The 24,276-nt window shown below is 40.2% G+C and overlaps 2 protein-coding genes across 4 annotated transcripts in view; one reads left to right on the top strand and one right to left on the bottom strand.

The window, feature by feature from the left end:
- The window catches only part of PRPF18 (pre-mRNA processing factor 18), a 387,690-nt gene extending 370,304 nt beyond the window's left edge, over window positions 1–17,386 (top strand). For all 3 annotated transcript variants that reach the window (XM_050803268.1, XM_050803266.1, XM_050803269.1), the window contains 3 exons: window positions 4–75; window positions 2,385–2,540; window positions 16,792–17,386. In XM_050803268.1, coding sequence (XP_050659225.1) covers window positions 4–75; window positions 2,385–2,540; window positions 16,792–16,872 — 309 coding nt within the window. In that variant the 3' untranslated portion in view covers window positions 16,873–17,386. The remainder of the gene's footprint in view (window positions 1–3; window positions 76–2,384; window positions 2,541–16,791) is intronic.
- PHYH (phytanoyl-CoA 2-hydroxylase) overlaps window positions 1–24,276 on the bottom strand; it is a 1,057,918-nt gene that overhangs the window by 334,918 nt on the left and 698,724 nt on the right. The window lies entirely within an intron of this gene.

Raw genomic sequence — 24,276 nt, forward strand, 5'->3', positions numbered from 1 at the left:
CAGAATCTTCCTGCTGATATTAAAGAATCAATAACGGATATTATTAAATTCATGTTGCAGAGAGAATATGTGAAGGTACATTCCCATGCTGTTCTTTGAAATTGTTAAGAGTATATCTAGGTTATGTACATAATATAATGCTCATTTGGGATAGGAGGATTTTACATAGTAGATTTAAGAATAAATATGAGATGAGTTAGTAGTAAAAAGCGTTTTATTTTCTGTTGTATTTGCCAGCTTTACTGTTAGGTATTGAATAACAAACCTGACTAAGGAAATACAGACCTCATCTGTATGCTCTTAGTCATTTTGAAAGTAGGCCTAAAGGTTCTTCGGAGCATGAACTGTATATAGGCAGCGTTCATTTTATGAATGGGATTGAATTTCAAAGTTTTGTAAATGGCTGATTATGTTTTTCCCATAAAAACAACGTTGTATAGATGAGTTTCCCAGGATGGCTATAAAAGCCCCTTTAATCTGTAATATAGCTGAAGTGTTGTACTGATGGTACAGTGGAATTTAACCACTCTTTGTAATTGTTTCTCTGGGGAAATGGTTCAAGCAAGGCTTCCAGGACTCATCTCTCCCATTTCAGTGCTGCAGACCCGTGCAGGGGAAGACTCCCCTCCCTCGCCCCAATGTCTATACTCCTGAATGGGCTCTGGGAGGTGGTGGTGAGGGGAAGGGTGCTGGTGTCCAGGGCTCCCTGAGGTAGAGTTTAGAAAGGGGTGAGAGGAGGACTGTCAGTTGGTACAGGGGAACAAGAAGAGAAGGGCCCAATGCACCAGTAGTGGAGATGAGGAAAGGACAGAGTTTGAGGGAGGCTTCTTGTGGCTGTGCCTCCCAAGACACTAGGAGTAGAGCATTTCAGTGCAGCAACCCCACTGACAGTGCCAGAGCGGTAGGGAACTCGGAATGACATTGCTTATTCGGTGCTGTATCTGTGTACTCACGTAACAGGGGACTTCTGGCGTTCCCGAGTGACCGCATGATTTACTTGATTAGAGCCTTAGTCTAATGAGGTTCCTGCAGTGATTTTACTCTTTTTAAGAGCCAGCCAGTTTTCTTAAAGGAAATATTTTTGCCTTACAGTTATAAATTTCTTCTTAGTTTCTGTCAGTTGCATGATTCTTACTTAGGATGGTTGCATTGGCGTGGATGGATAAGGTCACTGTCACTGCAGGAAGAATGCACATCACTGCCTGCTAGAATGGATGCCTTTCTTCTTACTGCCTTTTCTTGTGATCACATATCAGAACTAAGTGCAAGTGCAAGCTTGTTTCGTATAAACTACAGAAAGAACCAAGAAGCTTTAATAACCTGTTTAGACAATTTCTTTGGAATTTGGGGGAAACTAAATATTGAAATTTTTATCAGTTAAGATCCAATGTTAAAATTTATACACATGAAAATTAGTGATAAAAATGTACATATGCCCTTTTAAAATTAAGCTTTATAAAATCCTTCGAGCAGAGCAAGTTCAAATTTATCTTTAGGGTAGAAAATGATCTTCCAGCTATCCTGTCTGTAGTATCTGATTTAAAAAAATATTAACTCTGCCTATCAATTTCATAGGTGTCTGATTTTTTAAAATTAAAATCTCCTTGAGGCCTGGCTTTATAAGCTTCTCTTAAACCTGGAGGTCTTTTGGAATTTATTTGCTTTCTGTGTTTCTCGTTCTTCCTCACAGCTAGCCAGCTTGGTTAGGAAAAAGAGCCATTTGTCTTCATTGGTTTCTATCTTCATTTTTTTGGGGCTCTTCTTTAAAGGTTCTTGGCAGGTGGGAGGTTGGGTGAGGGGCAAAGTGGAGTGATCTCATCTTTCAGCTATTCGACTGGAGGGCCAGTGTTTCCTCTCTGTTTACACATGTTATAGACCCGGTGTGGTGGTCCCCACATACCGAGCCCCCACTGCCTTCGGGGAGCCACGATGCTGTGTAGGGAGTGGATATTGTATAGGGTTGGATGATAAAAAACTACTTAGCCCCTGTCTTCTACATGACCGCCTATGGAGAAGACTGGGTCTAAAGGAGACCAAAACTAGAATTTTCATCAGTGCATCGAAGTGCCTACTTGGTAATTCCAGATCTGAGATGTATTAATTTCCAGCACACAAAGGTTGCAAAGGAATGTTTGCCTTTTTTTTTTTTTACTCACAACCTACCTTTGGTTTCTGTTTTTCCATGGACATTGGTGGTCCTGGGCAGGGCAGTCTGTTACCCTATATTTTAATCTGTTTTGTTTGAATAACAGTAATGGTAATATTTTCGATGTGCCCAAAAGGTGGATGAAAATTACATCATAAAGGGCTGTGAAATACTTTCAATAAGAATTTGAGCCAATACATTTCTGCCTTTCTGATTTCTTCTTACACTTTCCTTTCAGGCAAATGATGCTTATCTTCAGATGGCCATTGGAAATGCGCCTTGGCCCATCGGTGTCACTATGGTTGGTATCCATGCTAGAACTGGCAGAGAAAAGATTTTTTCCAAGCATGTTGCACATGTTTTAAATGACGAAACTCAGCGGAAATATATTCAGGTAAGCAATGTGGAGGGCTGGGAATTGCCCTGGAAGTGAATATTCTCTAATTCCCAAAACTCTAAGTCTGGAAATCAGGCAGAGAATTACAGCAGATAGAACACAGCATGATAGGATGGAAGTCCCCTCTTGATCAGCAGTGACATTGAAGCCACCTTCACTGAATAAAGTAAAAACTTTTCAACTTTCATATATGTTGGAAGACAGGGTGAAGTATTGTGCTTTAATTACCTTAGTGCTGAAATAAAACTATTGCAGTTTGCTTTTTTTTTTTTTTTTTTTTTAAAAGACATGTATTAGCAAGTAAAAGTTGAGCTCGTCAGCGAAATTTGGGAATATACTGAAGGGCAACAAACTTAGAGTATTTCACAATAAATCCTTCTTTGTTGCTTTCAAGGTAAATCTAACATCTGCTGGGTTCAAAATGTATGGAGAGTAAAGACTTGACTTTAATGCATGTAGCATATAACAACACTTCTCTAGTCATGTGAATAGGTCTAAAGTGCTGATGGTTTATTTTCTTCAAGTTGTACATGCTTCACATAAACTTGTTGGTACTGTTGTTGGGCTAAACTTTTCTCCTTAGTGGGAAGAAAATCAACTATAATGTAGTGTTTGCCAAATTGTCATAAATCCCAGATTGTGTCTGTAAAATGACTTGCTGGGTGATAGTTCTAAAACTTGACAATGATACTCTGGAAGTTTACTTAAAATTTGAAGTTCACTTAAAATGCATAAAGTGCTTTCAGATTTTGTGCCAGAGAACAGTCATTACCATATTCATGAATTATCTTTTTGTTTTTATTTCACTTCCAAGTGCTGAATGTTAATTTGTGTCATCTTTATGCCTTAGTCACATATAATAGCTTTTTAAAATATGATTTCAATCGGACTCCCTCATGAGAACTGTATACTTTACAGAGTTCAAATATACTTCTGGAAATTCAAAAACATTTCCATTTTTTAATAACCACCAGTGAGTGTATTAAAGGCAGAAGCTTTTAGTTGAAAAAAAAAAAAAGTTGCTTAGCTTTAACAATAGCAAACAGGTTCCAAAGATTCAATTTGCTAATTGTGTTCATCTATACTGTGGCCAAAGGTATAGTGTATAAAAGTTCATATGATTAAATCATTTGCCTGAAAGACAACATTTCTTATAAACAGTGATGTGATTTTCACCTCCCCAAAGAGTGATTTTTTTTTTTAAGTATACCTAGCATTTATTCAAGAATTCTGGTTTATTTTGGAAGCTACGTAATGACCTGTCCTTACTCCATTGTTCTTCCTTTTTATCTGTTCTCTTCCCATTAAAAAAAATTCTTCTTTTGCCCACTAGGTGATTAGAGAATATCGGTGAGCATACTGTATCTGAAATTTAGCAAGGGGTTTGATGTAGACCCAGTGATATTCTTGTGGATAGGGCAAATCAGGTTGGACTCATAGCTCACTGAGAGAGGGAAGCCACGGAGCATTAAATAATGGACTCATGTCTCTTAGGGTAGATGCTAGAGATGTATGTCAGGGGTCTTAGGGACCTCAGTGCTGTCCTGTTCAACCTTTTAATGACTGACTTGGATGACTATACCGAGGGATGGGTTTATTAGGTTTGCAGACAACAAGAAACTAGAAGGGATAGAGTGTATGTTAAGGTGGAAAAGAAACTGCTATTCTAGAAGTTCTTGACAGACTAGAGAGAAGGGAATAGTCTAAAAATACAGTGTTTAGTAAGGAAGGATTAGCATTAAGAAAATTGGATCCATATACCCATTTGCTTAAGCTTATAATTTGTGCAGTGGATATAAAAAAGAATTAGAGCCTGAGCATGGTGGCTCACACCTGTAATCCCAACACTTCGAGAGGCTGTGGTGGAAAGATTGCCTGAGGCCAGGAGTTTAAGACCAGCATGGCAACATAGTGAGACCCCGTTTCTACAAAAAATAAAAACTAGCCAGGCATGGTTGTGTGTGCCTGTAGTCCTTGCTACTCGGGAGGTTGAGGCAGGAGGAACTCTTCAGCCTGGGAGTTCAAGGTTGCAGTGAGTTGTGATTGCATCTCTTCAGCATCAGTGGCAGAGCAAGACCCTGTCAAAAAAGAAAAAATAGAGAGAATTTAGTGGACTAAATTTAGTGTAATAAAATTGGTAGTATGATATGGCCACCTAATAACTTAGTGTAGGTTCTCCAGGGCAAGAACATAGTTCAGTGTTGTACCCCTAGAATCTAGAACAGTATCTGACTCATGGTGGGTGCTCAGTAAGTATTTGCTAATTGAATGAATTCATGATACAGCAAGAGAGGTGATAATAATTGTTCTTTTTCTAGTCCTTGGGAAAGGAGACTCTTGGTGAGAATCTGGGCAGGAGTTCTAGATCAGCGGTCCCTGACATCTTTGGCACCAGGGACTGGTTTCATGGAAGACAATTTTTCCACGGATCGAGGAGGTCAGGGGGAGGGTTTCAGGATGAAACTGTTCCATCTCAGATCATCAGGCGTTAGTTAGTAAGGAGCATGCAACCTGGATCTCTCACATGTGCTGTTCAAAGTAGGGTTTGCGCTCCTGTGAGAATCTGATGCCACATGGATCTGACAGGAGGCAGAGCTCAGGTGCTAATTCTCTCGCCTGCTGCTGTGTGGCCCATTTCCGGACTGGCCACGGACTAGTGCCGGCCTGAGGCCCAGGGATTGGGGACTTCCTGCTATAGAAAATGGCAGAACTTTCTGATGGAAGAGGATTAAACTCGTTTTATGAAACTGGACAGATTTTTAGTCAGTGTAAGACAAAGCTTTTTCAGAAAACATTTTTATTTTGAAATAATTTTAGACTCACAAGAAGTTGCAAAAAATAGTAAAAAGCTTTTTAATAGGCAGAATTGTCCCAAGGTGGGAGATAGAGGAAGACACCCACCTCTTGATGTCTGGAGGCGTAAACCGTTGCCCTTTTTGGCCCTTCGGGCCAGATTCCTCTCATTCTTTTCTGCCATTTTCCCTAGAGGCCATTGCTTAAACCTCAAGTTTCAACTCATGTGCCCAAGAGTCACTAAGATAAAGAGTGAGCTGAGTGTTAAAGAAATCTCTGCCTCTGTCTGTCTTCCACTTTCCTACTCCTTATGTAGGTGCAACTAGAAGCCGCATTTCATTTTCCTCTCAACTGTGCTGTAAGAGAAATGAATGATGCAGAAGCGATACTGAGTGTCAGTGATGCTTGGCCTCTCTGTTGATGAAGTCACTTGAGCTCATTGTTACCTTGTAGGAATATGATCCCAGTGTTGCTGGATCTTCCATTTATTTTTTTAATGAGAAGCAAAATGTTAGTTTTTGAAAAAAAAAAAAAAAAAACTCTCCTATTTTTAAATGTTGGCATCAGCTAAAAAAAAAATTAACTTTGTGTAAGTCTAAACAGAATGCCAGTTTGTGATCTGTGTCTTAAACCCATAGTGTAACTCAAGCAGAAGAATGTGGCCACCCTATGTTAGAGTTTTGTAAAATTCTTGGTTGCAATTTACTGAGTAATTTACTAAGCTGTCTAAAGAATCTTCCTCTTGTTACTTTGGTATCTGAATGAGATTAATTTGAATTCTCCTAGAAAAAAGACAATTTATTATGTGAAGTTTAAGTCAAGGGTTGGCAAAATTTTTCTTAAAGGATCAGATAGTAAATATCTTGGGCTTTGTACTTCTTGCCATCTCTAACTACTCACCCATGCAGCTAAGGCACAAAAGCAGCCGGTGGCTGTGTTCCAGTAAAACTGTGTAGAAAAGAGGCAAATGGGCTGACAACCACAGTTTGCTGCCTAGTAAATGTATGAACCCCAAACCTTTTTTACATTAAGATATTTGCTGAGGAGGCAATTAGGAAAATCGTTTAATAATTATTTCTTTTTAAATTGCGGTATAAAATGCCTCAACAAACATTGTAGTGCTTGAAGTCTACTAACCTTAATGGCATAGCCCAATAATTCTTGATAACATGTCATCTATGTCAAGCTATAAAACAAGATCTGGAGTTAGAGCATTTCCAGCAGGTTCCTTCATGCCTGTTGCCAGCCTGAATCCTCCTCCTCCTATCAGAAGTAAGCATTATTCTAGCATGTACCATTATTGGTTAGTTTTGCTTGTTTTTGGACATCATGTAAATGGAAACTTACAATGTGTGAGATAATTTTTTATTTAGAAATACTGGTGAAAAATATGTTTTATGAAATATGATAGAAAATAATTCAAGGGGCTGTTTCACTGGAACATAGATTTCATCTTTTAGTTTTATGCAAACCTTTATGGAACTTAAACAATGAAAGTTATTTGAAGTACTCTATTTCTCACAAAAATTAAATATACCACAGGGAGGGTTCTCTCCAGGCAGATGAAAGGAAAGTTCTATAGCTTATTAGCTTGCTTCAAGTCTAGGGTTAGATGGAAATTGGTGGTAGTAGCTTTAAGGCCTTTGTTCATTCTTCCAAATAGAGATGTAACCGCTGGCCCAGACTTTGGGTAAAGCTTCTTTTATATAGGTTATAGGAAGCTCTTGATTATTTAGAGACTTTAAAATTCAGTCATTCCCAGATAGCTCTTGAAGAAGTTCACATCTTGGGCATTCTTTATTTGTCAAAAATGAGGGCAGGAAGCTAGACAGGAGAAAAAGATGAGGTGAAATGCAAGTCAGAGAGCCGTTGCCCTACCAGAGCCACTCTTATCCTTCCTCACTGTGTTCCCTGCAAACGTGACTTTCACTAGCGACACTGATAGGCACTGTTGCCCTGTGGCTTCTGACTGGAGCAGACGATGAGAGGGACTAGAAGGCATTTTGTTGGTTGGAGAAGAATGAGTTTAGGGTATTGATTTTCCCAACTTCCTCCCTGGAGGGGCCCCTAGGGTGACTGCATCCCTCTGCCTGAGGCTGTCGCTTCTCTCGGGTGACTGTCTCCGTACAGCTACCCTCCCTAGGTTCCAGTGGCACTCTCCTCCTTTGCTTTCAGAACTCGGGCTAGCCACAGCGTCCCAGGATTGTCAGCGCTAGGATGCTGTACTGTGTCTTGTTTGGTCCTAAGTCCAGCCCACTCCTTTGTAACATCCTCAAAACTACTATCATCACATTACCAGTTCTCCTGCTGGCATCCTCCTCGACATGTGTAGATGAATTGATCTGTGCATTGTGTGACAGATTCCTTTGGAGGTTAGAAGATTAAGGAATAATAATCTTCTAAATAATTTCTGTGAAGCTTTTGCTATTACAAAAGGTAAATATCCTATAATATTATTCCCTGGCACGTTGTTTTCAGTAAGCTTACGTTTATACAGTTCCTAGTAAAGACATCATTCCAATATTTTATGTCAGTTATTTCAATCCATATTTCAGGTTTTGGCATATTTCATCTATACTAGCATTTGCCAAATTTATTTGTCCATGGAACATTTGTGAGTTTGTAGTGTGTTCACGTATTACCAAAACTGGTACAACAGAAACATTCATTACTGCAATAAGTGATCACAGCTTGATGTGTATGTTGCACACACTATCATAGCTGTTGGTAAACACTCCCATGCCTTAGTGCTCTAATATATGCCACAGACTTGTGGGTCAAGTGGCTTCATGCCACAGCCTGGCATTCTGGGCTATGATAAGCTGTTTCCCAAAGGCGAGTTGTTGCATGTTGACAGCTGTCTACCTCCTTAATCTTCCTGGCATATTAAAAGAGTACATTTTTAGAGAAAAATACTGCTAGTATTTATGTTTTACATAGTAATACCTTTTAATGTTACAGAACACTAGTGTGTTTTGGAAACAGATTTGGGGAAATGCTGATCTAAACTGGGCCATGCTGCTTTCTAGTTGGCAGCTTAGTTGATGGTAAAGGGGCATTTTATTGTAGGGTATTAAATCTTAAATTTCTCAACACATCATTGGAAGAAAAGCCAGACCAGTCTCTATTGTGAAAGCCTGTTATGCACATAAATGAAATCTTCCCTCAAATTAATCATTTGGAGTACATTTTTACTTAATTTTTGAGTTGTTGTTTGTAATTTTGTGTTAACTTTCTGCGAAATGAACCTCTGCACTGGAAACTTGTTCTCGTATAGAAAACAAAAATACAGAGAAGTAAAACACAAGAGCAGCAGAGTCTGTTTCTTACCGTAAACTATGCGGGCAGTTTGAGTTAGTCCCAAGCTATCTGTTTCCTTTAGTTTTTTGGTAAGTCCTCCAGATACTGAAGTTTTTGTATGTTTAATACTTACAGTGGGCTTCTTAGAACCAACATACAGTTGCCCTTATCTGCTATCATTCCCAGTGGCTGAACCCAGATCAGTAACTTAAAAGTCCAGAATGAGTTGTTTGGATGAATTCAATTTTAACAATATATTTGTGTGAAAAGAGTTCCCATAGGCCAAGTACGGTGGCTCACACCTGTAATCCCAGCACTTCGGGAGGCTGAGGCGGGTGGATCACGAGGTCAGGAGATCAAGACCATCCTGGCTAACACGGTGAAACCCCATCTCTACTTTAAAAAAAAAAAAAAAATACAAAAAAATTAGCCGGGCATGGTGGTGGGCGCCTGTAGTCCCAGCTACTTGGGAGGCTGAGGCAGGAGAATGGTGTGAACCCGGAAGGCAGAGGTTGCAGTGAGCTGAGGTCACGCCACTGCACTCCAACCAGGGCGACAGAGCAAGACTCTGTCCCAAAAAAAGAAGAAGGGAAAAAAACAAGTTCCCATAGACAGTATTTGAAGTATTGGCCTTTTAATGCATTACTACAGATGTTAGTTGAAATGATAGAAATGTACTTACTAAGTACACATTTTTTGAACATCACATTTCAGGTCAAAAGAGCATTCCTGTAGTATGAAGTTAGGATTAATTTTTAACTTAAGTATTGCATATTAATTTATTACTCTATTAGAACGTTTGCAGTTTATGACAGAATTTTAAATAGCTGGGTGGAAAATGTCACTCATCTTATTTTTATATTCCTCACGTTCTTAGGATGCACCACTAAATGGATCTGTGCTTTCCTCTTTAAGTCTTTGTCTCATAGTGTAGACTAGCGAAAGGTACAGAAATAATTGATTTAACAGAATGTCTTTATACTTAAATATAAAGATTACTTATAAACAAAATATCTTCCTCAAGTTCTAATGATATATTAAAGAGGCAAATCAAGGCAAATAATTGTGATTTTAGTTTGGTTTGGTTTAAATAGTTTTTGTTTTCTGCAATAATAAAAAAATTGCTAATCTTTTTATAGTGGGTGCAGGTTCATTGTTTTAATGGTTTATTGATTTCTCTGGATATAAAGAACTTTCATTATCCAGGATATATCCTATATCATACTATGATTAACCAAACTGTATCTGTAGCAGATATTTGTATATCATATCTGGAACATTCTATATTACTTCTATTTAGACTTAAAAATTGTGACATACATAAAATTTACCATCTTAATCATTTTTATGTACAGTTCACCAATTAGACATTTATTTATTTATTTATTTGAGACAGGGTCTTATTCTATCACCCAGGCTGGAATGCAGTGGCATGATCTTGGCTCACTGCAACTTCATCCCCCAGGTTCAAACACTTATCATGCCTCAGCCTCCTGAGTAGCGGGGTGTGTGCCGCCATGCCTGGCTAATTTTTTTTATCTTTTTGTAGGGACAGGGTTTTGCCATGTTGGCCAGGCTGATATTGAACTCCTGACCTCAAGTGATCCGCCCACCTTGGCCTCCCAGAGTGCTGGAATTACAAATGTGAGCCACCGCACCTGGCCTCACCAATTAGGCTTTTAAATGCAGAACATTTTCCTATAAATATAATGATATTTGAAAAATGAATATAGCTAAATATTGTATGGGAGGCAGTCATTAAGGAACCAATCAGTTCCCACTGTAGAAACTAGAAAAGCTCGGGACATGGGGGATATTAGGCACTTCTCAAAGGCCAGGCCATGGGAGAAGGCTGAAAAGAAGGAGTGGTTTTAAATTAGAATAAGTAGTCCAGAGGTTCCCTGCCCAAGTGGAGCTCCCCGCCTTCCTCCCACTCTAGCAGAAAATTGGGTTACTTTTGGCTGGATATGTACTGCTCAGGAAGGGTAAGATGCCATACTGAAAACAGGAAAATGAAGTGGAAGTATGTAATATTGACAAATGGCACCTTTAATTCCTGGTTTCCGCTGATGCGGGCAGCCAGGCTTTTACCCCTCAGTAAGTTGGAGGATTCTGCTCTGTGAAACTGACCCAAGAGAAAGGATCTAAGTTACTAACACTTAAGTGTTCCTTCAGTGAAAAAAGCAGCTTGCTGCCCTGTCATCTGAAAATGCAGTCCTATGGGCAAGCCCCACCCATTCAGGGAGTTTTTCCATTCAGCTCTGTAGTGCGTTACTCATCAGCATGAATGTTCACCTAAGATCCATCAGACATTTGGAGAAATTCCCCAACATGAAAACAGAGAAGGCCGGGCGTGGTGATTCAAGCCTGTAATCCCAGCACTTTGGGAGGCCGAGGTGGGTGGATCACGAGGTCAGGAGATCGAGACCATCCTGGCTAACACGGTGAAACCCTGTCTCTACTAAAAATACAAAAAACTAGCCGGGCGTGGTGGCGGGCGCCTGTAGTCCCAGCTACTCGGAGGCTGAGGCGGGAGAATGGCGTGAACCCGGGAGGTGGAGCTTGCAGTGAGCCGAGATCGGGCCACTGCATTCCAGCCTGGGCCACACAGCGAGACTCCGTCTCAAAAAAAAAAAAAAAAAAAAAAAAAAAAAGAAAACAGAGAACAAAACACACACACAGAAGAAAAGATCTTCAGAGAAACAGAATTATAGAGAACAGAAAAAAACTTCAATGAGAATAATTAATATCCTTAGAAGTCAAGTGTGGTGGCTCATGCCTGTAATCCCACCACTTTGGGAGGCTGAGGTGGGAGGAGTGCTTGAGACCAGGAGTTCTAGACCAGCCTGTGCAAAATAGTGAGATCGCTTCTCTACAAAAAATAAAAAAGTTAGTGGGGCATGGTGGTGCATGCCTGTTGTCTCAGCTATTCAGGAGGCCGAGGTAGGAGGATTGCTTAGGCTACAAAAAAAAGTCAAATGAATCAAAATGAATCAAAATGAACTCTTAAAAATCAGCAAAAAATTTTATCAGCAAAAATTTAATAATTAGTGGGTTAGAAGATAAAGTAGAGGAAATATGAAAAGCAGAAAAGATAAGAAAATCAGAGTCAATCTATAAGGTTTGTAGCCATTCCAACAGAAATGGAAAGATAGGAAATAAAGAATTAATGCAAGAAAATGTCCCAGATCTGAAGGACATGAGTTTGTAGAATGAAAAGAATTCACTTAACACAGAGCAAATGAATAGGAAGAGTTCACATCAAGGCACACAAGAATGCAGTGTCGGAAGGCCAAGGCTAAAGAGAAGACTTCAGAGACTTCAGAGAAAAGGTCACTTACAAAGGTGCAGGGATTAAAATACTATCATACTTCTCACTAATAGCACTAGAAGCTAGAAGACAGTAGAGCAGTATCTTTGCAATAGCTAGGGAAATAATGTCCAACTCAGAATTCTCTCTTTTTTTTTTTTTTTTGAGACGGAGTCTCACTCTGTCACCAGGCTGGAGTGCAGTGGTGTGATCTCGGCTCACTGCAACCTCCACCTCCTGGATTCAAGTGATTCTCCTGTCTCAACCTCCCAAGTAGCTGGGATTACAGGAGCCCACCACCACACCCAGCTAATTTTTGTTATTTTTAGTAGAGACGGGGTTTCACCATGTTGGCCAGGATGGTCTTGATCTCTTGACCTTGTGATCTGCCCACCTTGGCCTCCCAAAGTGCTGGGATTACAGGCGTGAGCTACCGTGCCTGGCTGTCTTCCTTTCTGAACCATCAAGTGAAGGATAAGTACAGGCTAATGACATCTCCCATGCACACATTCTCTGCAGTCATTATCGTCATAGCTGACACTTATGTAGTGCTTACTCTCCGCTTCCCTTCAGCACTTTACAGCAACAATATGAGATGGACACTAACATTTCCCTGTTTTGTAAGTGGGGAAGCAGGCATCGAGAAGTGAGTTCTCAAGGTCACACGGCTAGTCAGTGGTAGAATTGGGATTGGAATGTGGGCAGTCTTGACTCTACCTGAGGATGTCCTCCACTCAAACGAAAAGATCCAAGAGCTGAGATGAAGCACAGAGCAAGGCGAGAGGAATCCCCAGGCTGGAGGTGCAGGGATGTCATGCTCCAGCATGGTAGCAGTACAGGTGGGTCCAGGTTAGAGTAGAGGGATGAAGGACTCCGGGAAGAAATGGAAGAGCTTATATTCCCTGGTGTGTCTGATCAGGTACCGAGTGATGTTTGGGCATGTGAGGGTTGGAGAATGGATTAGAAAAGCAAAACAAAAAGAGGAAAAAAACTTATGAAAGGAGAGGTCATCATCATCATATGTTATGTGGGTTTGCTTTGAACGATATTTGTGTAGCCTTTATTAAAAAAAAAAAAAACCAAAAACCTGAATATTGATTTCACTAAGAATTGTGGTTTGGGGAGGATGGGGGAGAAAGTGCTTTTTAGGCGTGTTCGTGCATATGTGAGGCCAGTGGACAATAGTGTAATAGTGAGATCCTCTGCTTCATAGTACGAAGTCAGGAGATATCAATAGTATTTGAGATGGAAAAACCAAGCACTGTCAGTATAGTTTTTAGAAATATGGCAGTAAATACCAGAGGAAACACTTAAAAAGGTTTGAAAAGGGTTGCTGGAGAGCTGGAATTAGGATTTGGAAAGAGTGAGGTAGGGGACTGCTATTATTCAATGCAAGAATTGTGTGATTTATTTATTTTTTCTCAAACAACATACACACAAAACCTGGAATTATCCTTGACTTTTTTCTTCCTGTCACAACCCATATCTGATTCATGTCAAAGCTTGATGGTTCTAGATTCAAAGTATGTCTGGAGGCTGATCCCTTCTCACCACCTTTCCTGCTGCCACTGGGTCCAGCCACCACTTCTCATCTGGATTATTCTAGTGTCTTCTCTCTGGTCCCTGAGCTTCTCTTATTGCCCCTCTCCAGTTTCTTAGCGGCAGTCCCCAGACTGATCCCGTTCACATATAGTCAGATTGTGTTGCTCTCTTGTTCAGAGCCCTGCAGTGGCTTCCTAGTTCACAAAGTCCAAGCCAAAGTCCTTCAGGTTGCACCACACATCCACATACCCCATTTCTCTGCTTTATTTTCTCCAAAGCACTTAGCATCGTTGAAATGTTTTTTTTTAATGAATTTATTTTGTTTCTTGCCTGGCTCCCCTTACCACAATTCAATCTCAGGAGGGTGGGATTTTTTCTGACTTCTTCGCTGCTGTATTTCCAGAGCCTAGAACAGCCTAGAATAGTAGGCACTGAATAAACATTTGTTAGATAAGGGTATTGCCTTTATAAAAATAAAAAGCCAGTTAAAAATACTGCGAGTTTTTAAGCCATTTGCCATAAGCTAAGCTAAGCAGCTCATTGTTTTACTGGCTTAAGCATCCATAAGCAGTTTGAAACTGAAATCTTGAGGGGTCTCATTGAAAAGATTTGTTTCCATTTGGAAAATAACCATATGCTGTCCTGAGATTACACACCTATCTCTGCCATGCACTCTCAAACTTGTTTACAAAAATTTATCATAGTGCTCTGTGGTAACTACTTATGACTAGAACGATTGATTTTCACAACCTGTGGCAGCTAAGATTTCAAGGAGAACACTAGTATATGTTTTTAAACCATAGAATCTGCTTAGTGGGTATAAATAGGCATCACACATGTCTTCTGTAAGGAGCACACACCTAAGATTCTAATTCTTCTAACATGGGGAAAACCACCTCCAAGGCAAACCATCAGTTTGCCTTCTGCTTGCTCATAACAATCCTTGCCATGCTTTGCTGCTGAGTGCAGCTCTTTGTATTTCATCAGGGTGTTCTCTTGCCTGACTTTGCCCTTCTCCTCACCTATGCCTTCAGGAACCTTAAGATGCCAAATTAGTGCTATCACCTGTATTTCCATGGCTACCAATCACAGTTCTGCAGACATATGATTAGAATTTGTAGCAGGAGAAGCTGGACTATGTGACGGAATGGTCTTTATCCCAAAGCAAATACCTGATTACATAGGGAACAACAACAACAACAACAACAAAAGAGCAAAGTGAATTACGTGTGCAAAAACCCTTCTTGTGAATCAGTTAAAAGATAACCTCCCTCCACACCCCTAATTCCTAAATCTCATAATATGGGCAATCCTTGAATCTACCAAGGACTTTATATACTTCACAGTCCTGTTTCTTTGATGTGGAATCTGTTAGATTATGGCTCCATTCATAGAAGTATGTCAGTTGTCCCTTAATATCCTCAGGGATTGGTTCCAGGACCTTGCAGATACCAAAATCTGGATGCTCAAGTCCCTGATAGAAAATGACGTAGTATTTGCATATAATCTACGTACATCCTCCTGTGTACTTTAAATCATCTCTAGATTACTTACAATACCTAACACAATGTAAATGCTATTTAAATAGTTATTATATGATATTTATTTGTATTATTTTTTATTTTTTTGCTGCCGTTTTTTTCTGAATATTTTTTAGCCAGGGTTGATTGAATCCATGGACACATAACACATGGATACTGACTATGATTAATATTTGTGTTGTCTGCTTACTATGGGACCAATGAGATTTTGCAGGGATTTTTGTGGTGTTGTTTGTTTTGGTGATTTTACTGAGCTTAACAGGTGTTAAGTTACATAGATTTGAGTAAGACCTTTGGCAAAGTCTTTTCTTGTAAACAAGGAAATGTGTGTGTTAATGGATGGCACAGTGAATAGGATTCATTGCTGGTTACAGACTGTTCCCAAGATCGTTTTGGAGAGAGCTCGATCGCGGGGTGTCTCAGGTCTCTGCCCTTGCCCTGGCCTGTTTGTACAGGGTATTGAATATTTGGATAATGACTTAGAGGACATGTTTACTGAGTGGTGGATGAGAAAGCTAAGAAGAATAGCTAAAGCTAACTGACCAAGGATTTTAAAAGATCACAGACCGAAGCATGAGTTGAAAGAGACAGGATGAAATTGAATAGTGACAGTTGTTGTCATCAGCTTAAAATATCACTGGAGAACTGGCCAAACTGCTGTAGAGACAGAAGGTACTTGAATTTTGTGAGATCAGTGGGAATTAGGTGTGTGTCTTGTAGTTGTATAAAAACAGCCAAGGGTCTTGGTTACAGTTGCCAAGATACACAACAAAAGTAGTGCAGTCACTGCTTCTAGTGAATCCTGCAAGAATGGCCAGGTCACACTTGGAATGTCGTACTCAGTTTTTACTGACATAATTAAAATGATTTTATTGTGTAATATTTGGTGCATACAAAAGAATACATGTAAAACACGAGTTATGAAGTAAGTAATAAAATGAATGTCTAAAAGCCTTATTCCCAGTTTAAGAACTAGAACATTCTGAAAACCATTGAAACGGTATTTTCCTTCCATACTCCGGAAGTAACCGCTACCTTGCACTTAAGTTTGTCATTTCCTTTCTTGTTGAAAAACGGTTCTACCATGTTACGTGTGTATTTCTAAGCAATACATATTTTTACTTGTTTTGGAATTTTATGAGAAGGGTGTCACTGAACGTAGTAACACTTCATGCCCCTTGCTTTTTACTTTCAATATTGCTTCTAAGATTCATATGCATCAGCCTTTCCCAGCCAGAGCCCCTCATCTTGACCACAGAACACACAAAATAATTTGAGTGTATTTTCTGAGTCCTCCAAACATGATACATAAATAGTCTCCCAAAGTTTAGATGCATAAGGGAGAAGTTATCTCATTACATACAATGGATGCCTTAGGCTGGGCAGTTAGAGCTTAATTCTCTATTGGAACCTGGTTGAGACTGGCCAAATTGTTACATGTAGCTAGAGTTAATTCATTTTTACTGCTGTAAGATATCCCATTTGTGAGCACACTAAAGTATTTTTCATATGTCCTTCTATGGGCAGAAATTTGAGTTTCCAGTTTTTCGGTTTTGTTACTGTGAACAGTTCTCTGATGAACATTCTTGCGCAGATCTGCAGGTGCACAGGAAAAATTTCTCTAGGCGTACATCTGAGTGAAATTGCTTTGGTCTGCTGTGCTTTAATGGGGGCATTGACAAACTGATGTGAGTTCAGAGGAAGGCAGGTAAGAATAATTTAACCATGTCATAACCAACCTTTGTTTTCCTTACTTTCTTAGGGATTGAAGAGGTTAATGACCATTTGCCAGAAACACTTTCCTACAGACCCATCCAAATGTGTGGAGTACAATGCATTGTGAGATCTGTGCATGGTGTGTTAATAACAGTAAGAAACGTACAGAAGCAGGCTGTGGACTTCTGGAATTACCAACAGGAATGAGGAAAGAAGAAAACTGGAGTTTCCAATCTCTGAGTTCTCCTTGATGTAACTCTTGATTGGTTTTAAGAACTGTGTTGGCCTTCATTTCATAACTGACTGCAAGCTGATTTTTCTTTCTTGCTTTCATTTAATTAGTCCAAAATTAAGTTTTAAAGACTTTTCCTCACAATTTAAATCTGTAGACAACAGAAGGGGGTTTAAAATGACCTTTTTTTCAGTTGACCCAAAAGTTGTGGTTAGATTAAAAAGAAACATTTGAAGATGGACTTAATTATTTCAGTAAAATACTATAATTTTCATATGTCTTTTGTGTAATATTTATATAAAATATTTTTATATATTTCAAAAACATGGGACCATTGAATGAAACTTTATAGTCCTTAAATGTTGCTGAACTTTTGCTGTCTTGCAATAGAATTTGAATGTAAATATTATTACTGGTATAATTCGAATGTTGTTTCTTTTTTTTTTTATACTTTACGTTCTAGGGTACATGTGCACAACGTGCAAGTTTGTTAAATATGTATACATGTGCCATGTTGGTGTGCTGCACCCATTAACCTGTCATTTACATTAGGTATATCTCCTAATGCTATCACTCCTCCCCCTCCCACAATAGGACCCGGTGTGTGGTGATCCCCTTCCTGTGTCCAAGTGATCTCATTGTTCAATTCCCACCTATGAGTGAGAACATGCGGTATTTGGTTTTCTGTTCTTGAGATAGTGTGCGGAGAATGATGGTTTCTGACTGCATCCATGTCCCTACAAAGGACACGAACTCATCCTTTTTTATGGCTGCATAGTATTCCATGGTGTATATGTGCCACATTTTCTTAATCCAGTCTGTCACTGATGGACATTTGGGTTGATTCCAAGTCTTTGCTATTGTGAATAGTGCCACAATAAACATACGTGTGCATGTGTCTTTATAGGAGCATGACTTATAATCCTTTGGGTATATCCCCAGTAGTGGGATGGCTGGGTCAAATGGTATTTCTAGTTCTAGATCCTTGAGGAATCGCCACACTGTTTTCCACAATGGTTGAACTAGTTTACAGTCCCACCAACAGTGTAAAAGTGTTCTTATTTCTCCACATCCTCTCCAGCACCTGTTGTTTCCTGACTTTTTAATGATCGCCATTCTAACTGGTGTGAGATGGTATCTCATTGTGGTTTTGATTTGCATTTCTTTGATGGCGAGTGATGATGAGCATTTTTTCATGTGTCTGTTGACTGTATGAATGTCTTCTTTTGAGAAGTGTCTGTTTGTATCCTTTGCCCACTTTTTGATATGGTTGTTTGTTTTTTTCTTGTAAATTTGATTGAGTTCTTTATAGGTTCTGGATATTGGCCCTTTGTCAGATGAGTAGATTGAAAAAATGTTCTCCCGTTCTGTAGGTTGCTTGTTCACTCTGACTGTAGTTTCTTTTGCTGTGCAGAAGCTCTTTAGTTTAATGAGATCCCATTTGTCAATTTTGGCTTTTGTTGCCATTGCTTTTGGTGTTTTAGACCTGAAGTCCTTGCCCATGCCTATGTCCTGAATGGCATTACCTAGGTTTTCTTCTAGGGTTTTTATGGTTTTAGATCTAACATTTAAGTCTCTAATCCCTCTTGAATTACTTTTCGTATAAGGAGTAAGGTAAGGATCCAGTTTCAGCTTTCTACTTATGCCTAGCCAATTTTCCCAGTACCATTTATTAAATAGGGAATCCTTTCCCCATTTCTTGTTTTTGTCAGGTTTGTCAAAGATCAGATGGCTGTAGATGTGTGGTATTATTTCTGAGGGCTCTGTTCTGTTCCATTGGTCTATATCTCTCTTTTGGTACCAGTACCATGCTGTTTTGGTTACTGTAGCCTTGTAGTAGTAGTTTGAGGTTACTGTAGTAGTTTTAAGTCAGGTAGTGTGATGCCTCCAGCCTTGTTCTTTTGGCTTAGGATTGTCTTGGCAATGCAGGGTCTTTTTTGGTTCCATATGAACTTTAAAGCAGTTTTTTCCAATTCTGTGAAGAAAGTCATTGGTAGCTTAATGGGGATGGCATTGAATCTATAAATTACCTTGGGCAGTATGGCCATTTTCACAATATTGATTCTTCCTATCCACAAGCATGGTATGTTCTTCCATTTGTTTGTGTCCTCTTTTATTTCGCTGAGCAGTGGTTTGTAGTTCTCCTTGAAGAGGTCCTTTACATCCCTTGTTAGTTGGATTCCTAGGTATTTTATTCTCTTTGAAGCTATTGTGAATGGGAGTTCATTCATGATTTGGCTCTCTGTCTGTCTGTTACTGGTGTATAAGAATGCTTGTGATTTTTGCACGTTGATTTTGTATCCTGAGACTTTGCTAAAGTTGCTTATCAGCTTAAGGAGATTTTGGGCTGAGACAACAGGGTTTTCTAAATATACAATCATGTCATCTGCAAACAGGGACAATTTGACTTCTTCTTTTCCTAACTGAATACACTTTATTTCTTTCTCTTGCCTGATTGCCCTAGTCAGAACTTCCAACACTATGTTGAATAGGAGTGGTGAGAGAGGGCATCCCTGTCTTGTGCCAGTTTTCAAAGGGAATGCTTCCAGTTTTTGCCCATTCAGTATGATATTAGCTGTGGGTTTGTCATAAATAGCTCTTATGATTTTGAGATACTTTCCATCAATACCAAATTTATTGAGAGTTTTTAGCATGAAGGGCTGTTGAATTTTGTCAAAGGCCTTTTCTGCATCTATTGAGATAATCATGTGATTTTTGTCTTTGGTTGTTTATATGCTGGATTACGTTTATTGATTTGCATATGTTGAACCAGCCTTGCCTCCCAGGGATGAAGCCCACTTGATCATGGTGGATAAGCTTTTTGATGTGCTGCTGGATTCGGTTTGCCAGTATTTTATTGAGGATTTTTGCATCGATGTTCATCAGGAATATTGCTCTAAAATTCTTTTTTTGTTGTATCTCTGCCAGGCTTTGGTATCAGGATGATGTTGGCCTCGTAAAATGAGTTAGGGAGGATTCCCTCTTTTTCTATTGACTGGAATAGTTTCAGAAGGAATGGTACCAACTCCTCCTTGTACCTCTGGTAGAATTCGGCTGTGAATCTGTCTGGTCCTGGACTTTTTTTGGTTGGTAGGCTATTAATTATTGCCTCAATTTCAGAGCCTGCTATTGGTCTGTTCAGGAATTCAACTTCTTCCTGGTTTAGTCTTGGGAGAGTGTAAGTGTCCAGGAAGTTATCCATTTCTTCTAGGTTTGTAGTTTATTTGTGTAGAGGTGTTTATAGTATTCTCTGATGGTAGTTTGTATTTCTGTGGGGTCGGTGGTGATATCCCCTTTATCATTTTTTATTGCGTCTGTTTGATTCTTCTCTCTTTTCTTCTTTATTAGTCTTGCTAGCAGTCTATCGATTTTGTTGATCTTTTCAAAAAACCAGCTCCCGGATTCATTGATTTTTTGGAGGGTTTTTTGTGTCTCTATCTCCTTCAGTTCTGCTCTGATCTTAGTTATTTCTTGCCTTCTGCTAGCTTTTGAATGTGTTGGCTCTTGCTTCTCTAGTTCTTTTAATTGTGATGTTAGAGTGTCAATTTTAGATCTTTCCTACTTTCTCTTGTGGGCATTTAGTGCTATAAATTTCCCTCTACACACTGCTTTAAATGTGTCCCAGAGATTCTGGTGTGTTGTATCTTTGTTCTCATTGGTTTCAAAGAACACCTTTATTTCTGCCTTCATTTCATTATGTACCCAGTAGTCATTCATTCAGGAGCAGGTTGTTCAGTTTCCATGTAGTTGAGCAGTTTTGATTGAGTTTCTTAGTCTTGAGTTCTAGTTTGATTACACTGTGGTCTGAGAGACAGTTTTTTATAATTTCTGTTCTTTTACATTTGCTGAGGAGTGCTTTACTTCCAACTATGTGGTCAATTTTGGAATAGGTGCGATGTGGTGCTGAGAAGAATGTATATTCTGTTGCTTTGGGGTGGAGAGTTCTGTAGACGTCTATTAGGTCTGCTCGGTGCAGAGCTGAGTTCAATTCCTGGATATCCTTGTTAACTTTCTGTCTCATTGATCTGTCTAATGTTGACAGTGGGGTGTTAAAGTCTCCCGTTATTATTGTATGGGAGTCTAAGTCTCTTTGTAAGTCTCTAAGGACTTGCTTTATGAATCTGGGTGCTCCTGTATTGGGTGCATATATATTTAGGATAGTTAGCTCTTCCTGATGAATTGATCCCTTTACCATTATGTAATGGCCTTCTTTGTCTCTTTTGATCTTTGATGGTTTAAAGTCTGTTTTATCAGAGACTAGGATTGCAACCCCTGCTTTTTTCTGTTTTCCATTTGCTTGGTAGATCTTCCTTCATCCCTTTATTTTGAGCCTATGTGTGTCTCTGCATGTGAGATGGGTCTCTGAATACAGCAAACTGGTGGGTCTTGACTCTTTATCCAATTTGCCAGTCTGTGTCTTTTAATTGGACCATTTAGTCCATTTACATTTAAGGTTAATATTGTTGTGTGTGAACTTGATCCTGCCATTATGATATTAGCTGGTTATTTTGCTCGCTAGTTGATGCAGTTTCTTCCTAGCATTGATGGACTTTACATTTTGACATGTTTTTGCAATGGCTGGTACCTGTTGTTCTTTCCATGTTTAGTGCTTCCTTCAGGATCTCTTGTAAGGCAGGCCTGGTGGTGACAAAATCTTTAAGCATTTGCTTATCTGTAAAGGATTTTATTTCTCCTTCACTTATGAAACTTAGTTTGGCTGGATATGAAATTCTGGGTTGAAAATTCTTTTCTTTAAGAATGTTGAATATTGGCCCCCACTCTCTTCTGGCTTGGAGAGTGTCTGCCGAGAGATCTGCTGTTAGTCTGATGGGCTTCCCTTTGTGGGTAACCCGACCTTTCTCTCTGGCTGCCCTTAACAGTTTTTCCTTCATTTCAACTTTGGTGAATCTGACAATTATGTGTCTTGGATTGCTCTTCTCGAGGAGTATCTTTGTGGCGTTCTTGGTATTTCCTGAATTTGAATGTTGGCCCGCCTTACTAGGTTGGGGAAGTTCTCCTGGATGATATCCTGCAGAGTGTTTTCCAACTTGGTTCCATTTTCCCTGTCACTTTCAGGCACACCAATCAGATGTGGATTTGGTCTTTTCACATAATCCCATATTTCTTGGAGGCTTTGTTCATTTCTTGTTATTCTTTTTTCTCTACACTTCTCGCTTCATTTCATTCATTTGATCTTCAATTACTGATATTCTTTCTTCCAGTTGATCGAGTCGGTTACTGAAGCTTGTGCATTTGTCATGTAGTTCTCGTGTCATGGTTTTCATCTCTATCAGTTCTTTTAAGGTCTTCTCTGCATTGATTATTCTAGTTATCCATTCATCCATTCTTTTTTCAAGGTTTTTAGTTTCTTTGCACTGGTTATGTAGTTCCTCCTTTAGCTCTGAGAAGTTTGATCGACTGAAGCCTTCTTCTCTCAACTGGTCACAGTCATTCTCCATCCAACTTTGTTCCGTTGCTGGCGATGAGCTGCGTTCCTTTGGAGGGGGAGATGCGCTCTGATTTTTTGAATTTCCAGCTTTTCTGCACTGCTTTTTCCTCATCTTTGTGGTTTTATCTGCCTTTGGTCTTTGATGATGGTGACGTACTGATGGAGTTTTGGTGTGGGTGTCCTTTCTGTTTGTTAGTTTTCCTTCTAACAGTCAGGACCCTCAGCTGTAGGTCTGTTGGAGTTTGCTTGAGGTCCACTCCAGACCCTGTTTGCCTGGGTATCAGCAGTGGAGGCTGCAGAAGATAGAATACTGCTGAACAGGGAGTGTTGCTGTCTGATTCTTGCTCCGGAAGCTTTGTCTCAGGGGTGTGCCCTGCCGTGTGAGGTGTGAGGTGTTGGTCTGTACATAGTGGGGGATGTCTCCCACTTAGGCTACTCAGGGGTTAGGGACCCACTTGAGCAGGCGTGTGTCTGTTCTCAGATCTCAGCCCCCGTGCTGGAAGATCTACTGCTCTCTTCAAAGCTGTCAGACTGGGGCATTTACCTCTGCCAAGGTTTCTGCTGCTTTCTGTTTAGCTATGCCCTGTCTCCAGAGGAGGAGTCTACAGAGGCAGGCCGGCCTCCTTGAGCTGTGGTGGGCTGCACCCAAATCGAGCTTCCTGGTGGCTTTGTTTACCTACTTAAGCCTCTGCAATGGTGGGCGCCCCTCCCCCAGCCTCGCTGCTGCCTTGCAGTTAGAATCTCAGACTGCTGTGCTAGCAATGAGTTAGGCTCCGTGGGCGTGGGACCCTCTGGGCCAGGTGTGGGATATAGTCTCCTGGTGTGCCCTTTGCTAAGACCCTTGGTAAAGTGCAGTATTAGGGTGGGAGTTACCTGATTTTCCAGGTGCTGTGTGTCTCAATTTCCTTGGCTAGGAAAAGGAATTCCCTTCCCTCTTGCACTTCCCAGGTGAGGCAATGCCTCGCCCTGCTTCAGCTGTCACTGCTTGGGCTGCACCCGTGGACCAGCGCCAACTGTCCAGCATGCCCCAGTGAGATGAACCCAGTACCTCAGATGAAAATGCAGAAATCACCTGTCTTCTGTGTCACTCACGCTGGGAGCTGGAGGCTGGAGCTGTTCCTATTCGGCCGTCTGGGATTCTGTAAAATCCAAATGTTGTTTTTCTTACATTTCAGAGCTTGCTTTTGTCTTCTAAGAGTATAAATTTTAGTATTTGTCATCTCTCAGGACAGATGCAATTAACAGGAAATAGAAGTTTGAAGAAACAGAGATGGCGTATCATAGCAAACTAAGTTCAAAACGAAATAACCCCAGTGCATCAAGGTTAAGTTGGGACAGTGGTTTGTGGTGCCTGGGAGAGTGGGGAAATTGTGATGATGCTGGTAGACCTGGGCGGACTATGTTTCCAGTCACACCCGCCATCAGAGGAGGAAGGTGCTGGTACTGATGTCCCCACCCCAGAGTCTGTGCTGGCCTTGGTTTTCCACAGGGCTCGTTCTAATGTTGTACAATGTCATACTCGGATATCACTGTGACCTGTTACTATGCTTTAGAACCTGAGAGGCCTCCATTCACGTGGCAGCATGGGTGAGTGGATGCTTCCGGAGCAGGTGGAGTGGTGGTGCTGGATGGAGGTAAGAGCGGGGGCTTCAAAGTCAGAACTTCCAGCTTCAGGTCTCAGCTCAGCACCTGCTCGCTATATGATGTTAGCAAGCAACTAGATCTTTCTAAGCCTCAGCTTCCTCGTCTTTGATGGTAGTTGGTAATAATAGGTTCATGCTTCGTAGCATCACTGTTTTGTTCAAGCAGAATGCTCAGCATACTGGCAAATAATAAGAGCTCATAAATAT

Source organism: Macaca thibetana, chromosome 9 (assembly GCF_024542745.1).
Source record: "Macaca thibetana thibetana isolate TM-01 chromosome 9, ASM2454274v1, whole genome shotgun sequence".
Taxonomy (NCBI): Eukaryota; Metazoa; Chordata; class Mammalia; order Primates; family Cercopithecidae; genus Macaca; species Macaca thibetana.